This window comes from Protobothrops mucrosquamatus, unplaced genomic scaffold (assembly GCF_001527695.2).
Source record: "Protobothrops mucrosquamatus isolate PMUCROS unplaced genomic scaffold, P.Mucros_1.0 scaffold4055, whole genome shotgun sequence".
Lineage (NCBI taxonomy): Eukaryota > Metazoa > Chordata > Lepidosauria > Squamata > Viperidae > Protobothrops > Protobothrops mucrosquamatus.
The window spans coordinates 38,364-51,779 of record NW_015389986.1 but is presented as its reverse complement, the minus strand read 5'-3'; the positions used below and the strand labels follow the sequence as shown (position 1 = coordinate 51,779).

Sequence of the window (13,416 nt, the reverse complement as noted above, 5' to 3'; positions counted from 1 at the left end):
TAATTTTTATTAATACGGAGGAGATGGATTGTTTAAGTTTAGAGTTTGGAGTTAGAGATATTAATATTTGTTTACTTGTATTTGAATATTAGCCTAGGTTTGGTTTGGGAAGTCCGGGGGGCGGGGGGATGGGATATAACATTGTGTAATATCTGTGATGTATTTCTTTTTTTTATGATGAAAACAATAAAATTTTATAAAAAAAAAAAAAAAAGAAACCTTGCCACTGACTCGGCTATTACGGTTGGAGACAGAAGTCTAGATCATCCATCCAAGGGGGAAGGAATTGATGTTAATACCTTCATCTCAAAGAACAAGATTTGGTTAACTGCTGTAATGCTGTCGGAGAAGATAGCAATAGCACTTAGACTTATATACCACTTCACAGTGCTTTACAGCCCTCTCTAAGCGGTTTACAGAGTCAGCATATTCCCCCCAACAATCTGGGTCCTCATTTTACCGTCCTCGGAAGGATGGAAGGCTGAGTCAACCTTGAGCCGGTGAGACTCGAACTGCTGGCTGCAGGCAGTCAGCAGAAGTAGCCTGCAGTACTGCATTCTAACCATTGGTCTTGATGATTAGGTGGGATGGCATGCTCTGTTTTTCACTGCTGTCCTCTGCCAGGGGTCCCCCAAGGCCCGGGCCGCGAACCACACTGGTCTGCAGCATACCAGAAACTGGGTCGTTTAAACAAGCAAAGCCCATCCGCACATGCATGGGATGCAAGCAGCGCACCAAACTATGCCCCCCCCTCCAGTCTGCAGAAAAACTCCACAGAACCAGTCCCTTGTGCCCAAAAGGTTTGGGGCCACTGCTCTATGCAGCACTTGAATTGTATTTTGTGATGCAGAATTTTTGGACTTGGACTTAGCACTCTCACAAGTGTTGCCAAGCTTTCTCATCCGTCAGAGCTGTTAGGCATTTAAGAGTAGTGGGATTGAGATTGACTTTGTGTGTCTCACAACTATGAGAAGGGTGGAGGGTGTAAGCCATTCCAGATCCACTTTATCTGTTCTGTGGAGAAAGAAATCTGAAGGTCACCATAACAGACACCAAAGCTGTGCTTCTATGGTCCTTGAAATCAGACTAACTGCTTTATTCTTTCCTTATAGAGGGGGGATGGGGAACTATGGCTCCTTTATGACTAGTTTAACGAAGAGAAGGATGAGGGGGGGACATGATAGCAGTGTTCCAATATCTCAGGGGCTACCACAAAGAAGAGGGAGTCAAGCTATTCTCCAAAGCGCCTGAAGGCAGGACAAGCAGCAACGGATGGAAACTAACCAAGGAGAGAAGCAACCTAGAACTAAGGAGAAACTTCCTGACAGTTAGAACAATTAACCAGTGGAACAACCTGCCTCCAGAAGCGGTGAATGCTCCAACACTGGAAGTTTTTAAGAACAAACTGGACAGCCATTTGTCCAAAATGGTACAGGGTTTCCTGCCTGAGCAGGGGGTTGGACTAGATGACCTCCAAGGTCCCTTCCAACTTTATCATCATCATCATCATCATCATCATCATCATCATCATTATTATTATTATTATTACTTGTCATAAAAGGACCATAGTTCCCCATCTTTTTTATCGAGGGAGAAAGAAGGAGATGAGGGACATTCAGGATTTATCTTGGTGGGATTAGCAAAATCTAATTTACTATGCTGTAGTCTGACTACAACCCTGAGTGGCTTATAAGACAATAAAACATTAAAAAAAATCTAAATCTAAACAGTCTTAATAAAATTGTGAACATCGTCTCCTAACATTTTTCTGTCTATTTTTCAGCGGTCAAACCTAAGTGCCAAAAATTCAATGTAGTAGCTGTTGCTGTAATTGCAGCTTTGATCATTGTTACAATTTCATTGGTGGGTAAGTAAGGAGACATTTCTGTTTAACTTTCTCCTTAGTTTTGTTGCTGCTGTTGTTGCTGCTGTTGTTATCATTTAAAAAAAGATCACATGCATGAATCTAAACCACAGAACAATTTAGAAGGAAAGAGCAGCAACTGGGGGTGAGGTATGTCAAAGGAGTCAAGATGAGGATTGCTGCAGTGCAGTTGAAAATTAGACTTTGTACATGTGTCAAATGTTGCCTGCGTATCCAAAAGGCAGGAATTTAAATTGCACTGCTGTGATTGCCATCTAGACTTTTTTTTTTTTGACACTCTCACAAATGTCCCAGGAAGGGAAGATTGTTATATGTGACAAGCCAAAGCAGATACAGAGTGAATAGAGGAAAGGAAAGACTGCCCAATCCAACATAAACAAATTTGCATTTGATTTGTTTTATCACACACACTCAGGTAATCCATTCTTAGTGTAGCTTTTTTGAGAAGTTCTTTCATGTTGCCTTTGTGTTAATCTTAACTCTAGCAACTGCCAGGACAAGCCTCTGCAGTTTGTGTGGCAAGATTTTGGAAGTAGCTTGCCCCTGTCTCCAACTCCTTCCCTGGGCTAAGAGAAAGTGACTGGCCCAAAGTCACCCAGCTGGCATTGTGCCTAAGGCAGGACTAGAACTCCCGGTCTCCCATTTTTTATCCTGATGTCTTAATCACTACACCAAATTTGGTCTCTTCCTATGATAGCTAATCTACTTTTATGTTTCTCCTTACGTGCTGAATTCTCACTTCCATATTTAGTTATTTATTTTGTTTTAAGCAGCGCTACCCAGACCTGGGTAAATTACCCAAAATTGGGTGAAAGTTGTTTTTCCTTTGGGTAATGACATAAGAGCCTATTACCCTATCCCAGTGATGGCAAACCTTTTAGAGACCGAGTGCCCAAATTGCAACCCAAAACCCACGTATGCATCGTCGGGTGCTGGGTGGGTGTGGCCCATTGGGTGGGTGTGGCCCATTGGGTGGGTGTGGCCCATTGGGTGGGCGTGGCTGTGGTGGTAACGGCAGACTGGGTGGGACTAAAAAGTTCAATCAATTCCAACTTTGCAAAGCAAGACCACCCTTTTTGCATTCTGAATGAAGCTGAATAAATACTGAGCAAAAATGGAACATGGCTGAGGGTAGTAGAATTGTAACCTGAGGATTTAAAACCTGATTGTTTTTCTGCTCCAAAATGGCGTGGATTCCTTTTACTCAAGATTAAGGCTGAGTGATGGTCTCCCCATCAAAGTTTCCATTTAGATTTAAGCGTTTCATATGAAGAGGAGGGGTTCACCTTCCAAATTTTCAATGGTATCGGGTGTATATATTTTATTTTTAAATTTATTTTTAAGCAGAATGTGGGATCATTTTGACTACATTTTAACTAGGAAAGCTATTATTTGATTCAGTTGAAAATACGGCAAGGGCTTGGTTCTAATTTCATCCAGTTTCTTTTCTTGATTTAATTGCAGCAAGATAGATTGGAAAGACTTCGGGATTAAGGCTTAAATTTGATCCCGATTCCCATGAGAACCCCAATCCTTTGTGAGTACAGTAATTTAGGAATGGCAGATGGAAGCCTTTTCGGGTAGAACCTAGGCAGTAAAAAGAATTAATATTTAAGTCAAACTGGTCATTAAAAATCCTTTTGAAGTTTTGCGAGGCTTCAGAAAGAATGTAGATTGCCTAAAAATCGTCAGTCGCAATATGTCCAATTAACTCATTGTTGATATTCCAATGCAGCTAGCTGCATTGCCAATGGCTGAAATTACTGACTGTGTTAAGAAAGGTCTTGCTGGTGTTTAAATGTATAGGGAAGGGTCATGAAATTCAATGGTGAAAAAAGTAAGGTTCTACATTTAGGCAAGAAAAACCAAATATACAGGTATATAGTATAGGGCAGTGATGGCGAACCTTTTAGAGATTGAGTGCCCAAACTTCAACCCAAAACCCACTTATGCATCGTCGAGTGCCGGGTGGGTGTGGCCCATTGGGTGGGCGTGGCCCATTGGGTGGACGTGGCTGTGGTGGTAACAGCAGACTGGGTGGGACTAAAAAGTTCAATCAATCAATTCCAACTTTGTAAGATCTTTTTTTTTCCCGGGAGAAGTTGAAATTGACTGATTGAACCTTTTTTTTTTTTTNTTTATCAAGGTACACAAATTCATCTACTAGTTCTAGTTTGGGGCAGTTTCTGACAAGCAAAGTCAATGGGGAAGCCATTAGGAAGTCGCAAGTTGCAGTCATGTAATGTTGCTTGTGGTGATGTCTTTAAGTGCAGCTGAAACTGACAAACTAACTGCCTTTATAACTTGGGCAGTCATGTGATTTTTCACTTTACAAGCCTATTCTTAGTGATGGAATTGCTAGGCCTAAATGTGGTCGGTAATTGAGAACTGTTTGTAGGAGATGACCAGGCTGACTCTGAGGGAGGGGTCAAGCACATCATCAGTCTCAAGTCCCTTTGCACCCACAAGAGATTTAAATCCACCCCACCTTGAATTCCATTGACTCTGATCTACTGCTAATTTGCTTTTACTGTTGGTAGTAAAAGCAAATTAGCAGTAGCAGTAGCAGTAGCAAATGAATAGCAGTAGCAGTAGCAGTAGCAAATGAATACAAGTTTATTTCATGTAAATCCTCTTGATTGCATGTAGATTGCATGTAGATTCCCTGTAGGGAATCTACATGCAATCTACATGCAATAAAGAGGATTTACATGAAATAAACTTGTATTCATTTGAATCACCTTGGCTTCTGATATTCTGCACTTAACACTAGCTGTATTTACAGGTTAACTCACTTGGTTTCCTTAAATCCTGGAATTGCAGTTTAAATGAGGTAGATTAATATTAACTACTCAAACTATGTTGTCAGAATTGTAGTTAATTGTGAGCTCTATGATTTGTCCATTTTGGTTTTCTTTTTTCCAGTTTATAGAACAAAGACGTGTCTGCCTTGCCTTTCCATTGTAAGTGCTGCCTGCCCTGATTTCTGGATTGGATATAGAGGAAAATGTTTCTACATATCAAAAGAAGAAAAGAATTGGACTCTCAGTTTAAATACCTGTTCTTCATTTAATGCATCCTTGGCTGTGATTGATACACAGAAGGAATTGGTAAGGAATAATTAGACATCATTCTTAATTCGATAATTGTCCTTGCATTCACGCATATAAAAAGCAGTCCTATTGTATTTATTGTTACTATCAGTATATTACTAAAATTCTCATTCTGTTTGTCTGTGTATGCCCTCAAGGTATCCAAATGATATATTACATTGCAACAGTTTCAGCTAACTTAAAGAATGGGTTAAAAAATCCGGAAGCCATTGATCATGATGTTGTTATTCATTCAATCCTGTTTGACTCTTGGCAGTTCTGTGGGCCAGGTCCCCACGTCTTCCAATCTTGCTTTACTTCTTTGATTTTTTTTCTATGTTCTAGCTCAGACATGTCAAACACAAGGCCCAGGGGCCGGATGCGGCCTGCGACGTGGTTTCATGTGGCCCGCGAAGCCATCCTGGAAACAGTGAGGGAACGGCCCCCGCTGCCCTGGCCCAGGCCAGCCAGGAGCCAATGTACAATTTTGTGGTGGCCATCTACGCTGAAACGCATTCAGTCTTAGCTCCACAAGACCGTCTGGAAACAGCAAGGAACCATGCCCCCTGGGTGCATGCTGGGGAGGTGTCACCTTTGTGAGGAATGAAGAAATGCACCATCGCCTGGATGTGGCCAGCAAATGGCCCTCACCTACTTCACATATCCGGCTTGATGGGCTCCAGGGGAGGAGTTTCGGCAGGCAGTGGGGCGCTCTCCTCACAGGCCGAGAGGCTGAGCCAGGCGGTGCGAATCCAAAAAGAAGCGCGCCACCGCTTAGCCTCCAGCCTGCCCAATTTCAGCAGGCAGCAAGGTGCAAAGCTGGCGAGCTTCGCACTGCCCAGCTCAGCCTCTCGGCTCTGTGAGGAGAGCGTCCGACTGCCTGCTGAAACCGGGCAGGCTGGGGGCTGGGGGGCGTCGTGCTTCTTTTTGGATTCACGCTGCCTGGCTCACTCTCTTGGCACTGTGAGGAGAGGGCCTCGCTGCCTGCCGAAACCAGGCAGGCTGGGGGCTGGGCGGCATTGCGCAGGTAACGTCGACTCTCACGTTGCTCATGGCGTCCCCTCCCCCAAAGCCCACCAAGCCAGATATGTGAAGTAGGTGAGGGCCATGTGCTGGCCACTTCCAGGCGATGGTGCATTTCTTCATTCCTCATGAAGGGTGACACCTCCCCAGCTGCGTTTCTTGCCTGTTTTTCTCCCTCATCTCAAATATTTTCCCACCGCTCTGTTCTTAGGAAGGAAGGAAGGAAGGAAGGAAGGAAGGAAGGAAGGAAGGAAGGAAGGAAAGAGGGAGGATCTGAGGGAAGTCCTGCCTTAGTCCTGCCCTGCTGCCCTTTTACCATCCCCTTGCCCCTCCTCCTGGCCTATCCTGGAGGTCTCCCATTCTATTGCTAAGGAAGCTTTCGATACAAAGCTGGGTCTCATCCCATGGAGAGGGAATGGGCCTCCCTCTGACTTTGCCCTCATACCCATCATGAGCAACCTGGCTAAGGAGACCAAGCACAGCAGCAGTAGCCTTGAGGAGGAGATAAGTGCAGCTGGGCATCCCCTTGGAGAAGTGGGGCTGGGCTTGGTGCTGCGGGTGCTTGAGGGCTGGGCTGGGCGTTTGACCTCTGCTACCCAGGACTCCAGGAAGCCCGTGGCACCATCCAGCCCCCCCCCCGCCCACATGGCCTGAGAGAAACAGTGAGGCTCCTCCAGTGGACCATGCCTTGGCGCTTGCCCTGATCCCACCCCTTTCTGCCAGAGACCCTCAGATCTGTCCCACTCCTGCCCAGGCCCCCACAGGCACCCTTGATGCAAACGATGAAGAACTGGCCATGCCCACCCACTTCAGCCACGCCCACCCAGTAGGCCACACCCACTTCAGCCACGCCCACCCAGTACTGCGCCCACCCTGGCCACACCTACCCAGCCCCCTGAGGACAACCACAATGCTGATGCGGCCCTCAATGAAATTGAGTTTGACACCCCTGTTCTAGCTTGTGTCAGCTTTGATGGTGTCCAGGCACATATTCTTGGACAGCCTAATTTCCCCAGTTTCTGGGAAGATATCTCCCCAGAATAACAGACCAGCCCACTCTATCTGAAATAGTCCTGACAAGGTATACATACAGTCATGTGAAAAAATTATTCCACCCTCTTTACCCTCTTTGAGTTCTGTGGTCTTACGTATCCGGACAAAGTAAAAATCATCTGGTCCTTAGCAGTTCTTAAAAGTAGGTGTCAACGCTGCAAATACTGTATATTCTTGCTTTGACAATATGCAGAACTGTCTGGTATTTTTAGAGTTAATGCAGAGCAGAAGAGGGTGGAGGGAAAAGCCCGGGAAAGAGAGAGGAAGGAAACCTTTGACTTTCACACTAATTGGATAACTGATATATGACAGCTAATTTAGGGAGGGAACATGCTGATAATTTAACTGCTCAGAGGAAGAGCATTTAGATCTTAGCATACCTTCGTTATGCCTGTGCCAACATTTTGTAACAATAAATTACTTTTAGGAAAATCAATGCCTGGAAGTTCTTTGAAGTGTTTCATTAGCCGGAACCATAACATCATGTTAAGATCTCAAATCCTTTCCAAACGACCTGGGGTCCGTCCACTGCCTCTAACCTTGAGAGGAGCTGGTAAAGATTCAGGGGAAGAAAATCTATCATAAGAAATGGGAGTTTGCTTGAAGATCCAGCAGCTACTGATAACCCAGAATGGGAAGCAACAGACAGCATGCTGTGGGAAGATGAATTCTGGCAGACCTCCCAGCTGGGAGCAAAGACTTCAAAACAGATTGGTATGGAGCTAACGAATGGCCTGCTACTCAAACTTTGGGTGAGTCACTGGAAAGATTTCAAACCCCAGATGTGAAAAGCAGAAATCAATTCCTGCAGAGAGAACCCTACAGCCCCTCCCTCGTAGATCAGACCCTGGGTTCCCCAACCAGGGACTGCAGTCCTGAAGACAGAATCCCAGACTGAGGCCTCTGCAGCAATGGGCAGATTGGCACCCCCTACAGATAGATGATCAGCAGCAACTGAGCTTGCCACAACTAATAGAGGCCTTGCAACAGCTTGGGATGGTACAGAAACCAGGAGATCAGCAGCTGGTGGGAGACCGACCACAGCAGGGAGATTGGTCACAGCCCCTGAACGTGCAACCCCGGGGCATAAATCTGCAGCCAGGATGGGGCCAGCAGCAACAGCCTGTAATGGCACCACCTTTCAAAGCAACCTTTGATGGGGACCCAGAGAAGCTGATACAATGGAAGGGATACCCGTTGTCTGAAGCCACCTGGGTGAAATCCAGTGAAGTAAAAGCTGACAGATTGGTCAAAAGGTTTCATGTGAAATACCCCAACAAACCGAAAAATAACCCTTAACATATGCTTTTGTTTACTTTACAGGATCTGTCCTTCTTGTAAGGGGGGGGGGCGGATGTCAACGCTGCAAATACTGTATATTCTTGCTTTGACAATATGCAGAACTGTCTGATATTTTTAGAGTTAATGCAGAGCAGAAGAGGGTGGAGGGAAAAGCCCGGGAAAGAGAGAGGAAGGAAACCTTTGACCTTCACACTAATTGGATAACTGATATATGACAGCTAATTTAGGGAGGGAACATGCTGATAATTTAACTGCTCAGAGGAAGAGAATTTAGATCTTAGCATACCTTCGTTATGCCTGTGCCAACATTTTGTAACAATAAATTACTTTTAGGAAAATCAATGCCTGGAAGTTCTTTGAAGTGTTTCATTAGCCGGAACCATAACATCAGGTAAATACAACCTAAGATGAACAACAACACCTGACATATTACACCATGTCATTTACTTTACAAAAAGAAAGCCAAAATGGAGAAGTCATGTGTGAAAAAGTAAGAACACCTTATGATTCAATCATTTGTAGAACCACCTTTAGCAACAATAACTTGAAGTAATCGATTGTATGATTTTATCAGTCTCACATTGTTGTGGCTCACTCTTCTTCACAATGTTGCTTCAGTTCATTGAGATTTGTGGGCATTTATTTATGCACAGATGTCTTGAGCTCCCACGACAGCATTTCAATCGGGTTGAGATCTGGACTTTGACTGGGGCAGGGGTAGGCAACCTCGGCTCTTTTATGGCTGGCTCAGGAATTCTGGGAGTTGAAGTCCACGAGTCATAAAATAGCCAAGGTTGCCTACCCCTGAACTGGGCCATTGCAATACCTTGATTATTTTCTTTTTCAGCCATTCTGTTGTAGATTTATTGGTCTGCTTGGGATCATTGTCATGACCCAATGTCAGCCAAGCTTTATTTATCAGATAGATAATCTCACATTTGACCCTAGAATATTTTGGTATTCAGGGGAGTTCATGGTCGACTCAATACCTGCAAGGTGTCCAGGTCCTGTAGTTGCAAATCAAGCCCAAAGCATCATCCCTCCACCACTGTGCTTGATGATTGGTATATGGTGTTCGTACTGATACGCTGTTTTTGGTGTTCACCAAACTTGACACTGCATTATGGCCAGATATCTCCACTTTGATCTCGTCTGTCCAAAGAACAGGGTTCCAGAAGTCTTATGATTTGTTCAGGTGCAACTTTGCAAACCAAAGTCATGCTGCCATGTCCTTTTTAAAGAGGCTTTCTCCTAGCAACCATTCCAAACAAACCATACTTGTTCAGTTAAGTCTACTGTCATGAACTTTAACATTTAACATGCTAGCTGAGTAACTCTTGGATTTTTTGCAATTTCTCTGAACATTGCACAGTCTCAACTTGGGGTGAATTGGCTAGGACGTCCACTTCTGGGAAGGTTGGCAACTGCCTTGAATGTTTTCCACTTGTGAATAATCTTCCTCACTGTAGAATGATGGACTTTAAATTATTGGGAAATGGCCTTATAACCCTTTCCAAAGTGATGGGCAGCAACAATTGCTTCTCTAAGATCATTGCTGGTGTCTTCACTCTTTGGCATTGTGTTAACACACACCTCAGTGCTGGAGACCTAAAACTTTTATAGAGCTAGTCACAATTGCTGATGATCAATGGATCAAGAGCACTTGATTAACGTTGACACAGTACTTGGCTACTACTTAGCCCCTTCATACCTCTCTAGAAGCAGTAAGGGTATATTTCATTTTTCCCACAGGGCTTCTCCATTTTGATTTTTTTTTTCATAAAATAAATGATGACATGGTATAATATGTCATTTGCTGTTGTTCATCAAAAGTTGTATTTGCGTACTTTTAAGAATTGCTAAGGACCAGCTGATTTTTACTATGTCCTGATATGTAAAACCATACAACTCAAAGAGAGTGTACTTACTTTTTCATATGACTGTATACATCAATTCAATTAATACGTTAACGTTATCTTAATTTTATGTTCTTGTACAAATGAACATAACAGTCTCTTTCTCTAATTAGTGTGCTAAATAAGGATTTTACTGTACTATACATTTTTTTCCCTTTTAGGATTTTTGGGTGGAAATTTTTCATCCCTTTCATTATTGGTTTGGTCTCTCAAGAGAAATTAAGCAGGTCTGGAAATGGTTCAATGGCACAGAGTTTAAAAACCAGTAAGTATGTTATATTTATTTGTTTGTTTGTTTGTTTGTTTATAGGACTTATAGAACTATTTTCTTTTTGAAGCATTTATAAACATTACAGTTCAGCTTGAGCAATTGAAAGAATAACAAGAATTAAGATAATTTTTGGCTAAGCTTCTTTCCCCCCAAAATAAGACACAGAAATGGGAAGAAAAAAAGAGAATTGTTTGGGCGATAGAATGCAACATCTGGTGATCTCCACATTGCTGGCCAGCTTTGATGGCAGAGATGTTCAGGATAGCTGAGATGATACACAGAGCAGATGGGTCTGGTGCCAATTCTGATATTTTGTAAGCAGGGAGGAACAATTCAGTTGGTCCTAAAATTGGAATTTGGGGGGTTTTTTTGGGTTGTTGTTGAAAGGCAGTTTGCTTTTTTCCCTGAAATGCTGGCTGGGGAATTCAGAGAGTTGAAGTCCACATATCATAAAGTTGCCAAGGTTGAGAAACAGTGCTTTATTATCTAGGACTAGGTTATAGTGAAATGGCAAATGTGAGTGTATATATTAAAAATCAAATGTATGTATTAGTGAAGTATCAACCACTCTTAATCTGATTCATATCCTGCTATATTAACAAGGTAATTGTCATGTGTCTGACTAATGAAACACTTCAAAGAACTTTCAGGCATGGTTTAACCTAAAAAAGCCTTTATTAGTGTAGAGACGTGTCAGCATGGCATGATGGATGCCAAGATCTGAATTTCCCTTCCCTTTGCACATAACATTCCAGGCATTTCCCCTCCCCTATTTTGGGGTCATGATTCACATCTTCCAATTAACCTGGAGGGCAAAGATTCACTTCCGTTCCTTTTCCCGGGCTTTCCTTACTAGTCTCCTCCCTTTTCTCTGTCATCTGAATTAACTCTAAAAATACCAGACAGTTCTGCATATTTTGTCAAAGCAAGAATATTCAATATTAGCAGCGTTGACAGTAATAGTGAAATGGTAAACGTACACATGTTAAAAGATCAACTGTGTATATTAGTGATGTATCAACTATCCCTGACCTGATTCATATCCATAATTAAGAATGTTGACTCAACCTTTTTGGAAAGGATGTTTATTTGAAAATCAACCAAATCATCAAATCAGAATGATTTGGCAGTTGGATTGGGAGAAGGGACCTGATTTGGAGATTTGCTCAAACGGCCTTCAAACTGAATGATTTAATCAAATAATAAAAGAGAGAAATCAGTAGTATACAGAGGGATAGTTTCTAGTGTTAAAAATCCACTGTGTGCGTGCATTGCCCACAATTCTACATTTCATATTCTGCAAGCGTGTAAAAGGAACTAAATGGCACCATTCATTTCTGTTCAAGTTATTTGTCATATTTTAAGACTGATTATAATCAAGTCAGGCACTTGAAAGTTTAATGACTTTGAAGCTAGGTATATATCAAACACTTTAGCAAGTCTTCAACATTTGGAATGTGAATTACAAAGTGTGGATCTGAAAATTGAATTTAAAATTTCAGTGTTTCAGTGCAATACCTCAGAGGTGCAAGGAACATGTCCAACTTTCTAGTTGATCACTGAAATTTTGAACCAAAATGTTACTTTTGTGCTTTGTACTTCAAATACCAAATGCTGTAGACTTCCTGAAGTTTTTCACAGATACCTAACAACAAAATCCATATGTGCTTCCTTGATACTAAATAGCTCAGATTATTAAATGGCAAATATATGGATAACCAAGTATCATACCTAAATTTCTATTATTTAGGAAGTGCTCACAACTTACAATATTCAGATTTAAAGTGTTCACTGGATTCTGAAAACAGTTCATGGAAGTTACTTCATTAAGGTTTGGCTAATTGTCTTTTTGGTTCTAGCTACCCATTAATGAATTCAAAACATTCTGGAATCTCTTCTAATAACAGAAAATAGAAATAGTGATCCAGTGCATTTGAAAGTGCAGTGTTGGTGGATGTTCCCTGTTCTCTAAAGATGGGAACGTTCTTGGAAGGATCATTTTTGCAATGCTATTTTCTGCCCAGGCAGATAGTAACTCCTTGTTCTTTTTCAGGTTTGCAGTGCGAGGAGAAGGTTTCTGTGCTTATGTAGACGGAAAAGGAGCCAGTAGTACCATATGCTCCATGGAGAAACATTTTCTCTGCAGCCGGCCAGAAAGTTGTACCAAGCCCGAATAATGCAACCTCATCAAAAAAAAGGGAGCTTCTGGCTTTACCAGAGTTTATTGGAGAAGCACGTGTGTGCGTAGTATCTCCTGCCACACCCAGTTTTGCTAGTTGCCACATAGACTTTAGTTGTAAATCTGAGGATCCATCTTGAAATCGTAGCTTAACAAAGTTGCTCTGTTCCTCCTCTGGGTCTAGTAAAAGTCACCATGGCTGACTTGCCCCAGCCAACTCACCGCAGGAAAATTCAGCACAAGATAACTCAAGAGAGGGACAATTGCCTTGTCTTCCGCTAGGTTTGAATCTTCTCAAGTAAGAAGTCCTTATTATGACCAGGGGCAGGACACGTAAGTAACACCGGCAAATGCAAAGGCTTGAATCCTTTTTATTGAACCAACCTTCCCCCAAATCCCCACAGTTCACTTTAAGCCCAAGAGCAAGGCTCTAACATGCGCGCACGCCTCAAGCAGTTCCTTGAAGCTAGCCGTCCAAGAGAGAGAAGCACAGTTCTGAAAGCAAAAACAGTTCAGGAAACTTAGTCACATGTGTCTCCAGAGAGAGTTCGCTGGGGCCACGGCCCAAGCCAGAGCCGCGCTGGGTCACTGTGAACTCGCACAGGGCAAGGTTAGGCAAGGCAAGGCAAAGCAAGCAGCAAGGCTTCGGTAACAGCAAGGCCTCTTGAATCATGGCAAGTGTTGCTGGCAAATAC

At 42.8% G+C, this 13,416-nt stretch overlaps 1 protein-coding gene and 1 long non-coding RNA gene across 2 annotated transcripts in view; both read left to right on the top strand.

Annotated features, from left to right (window-relative positions):
• The window catches only part of LOC107298523, a 10,516-nt gene extending 8,665 nt beyond the window's left edge, over positions 1 to 1,851 (top strand). The window contains exon 4 of the long non-coding RNA XR_003810648.1: positions 1,784 to 1,851. This is a non-coding gene — a long non-coding RNA (uncharacterized LOC107298523). The remainder of the gene's footprint in view (positions 1 to 1,783) is intronic.
• A 105-nt stretch (positions 1,852 to 1,956) lies between these two features.
• On the top strand, positions 1,957 to 12,839 carry LOC114922161 (C-type lectin domain family 2 member D-like). Its single transcript, XM_029286557.1, has 4 exons — positions 1,957 to 2,009; positions 4,887 to 4,995; positions 10,433 to 10,536; positions 12,596 to 12,839. The coding sequence occupies exons 1-4, from the start codon at positions 1,957 to 1,959 to the stop codon at positions 12,717 to 12,719; spliced, it is 390 nt and encodes a 129-aa protein (XP_029142390.1). The 3' UTR covers positions 12,720 to 12,839.
• Positions 12,840 to 13,416: the final 577 nt, after the last annotated feature.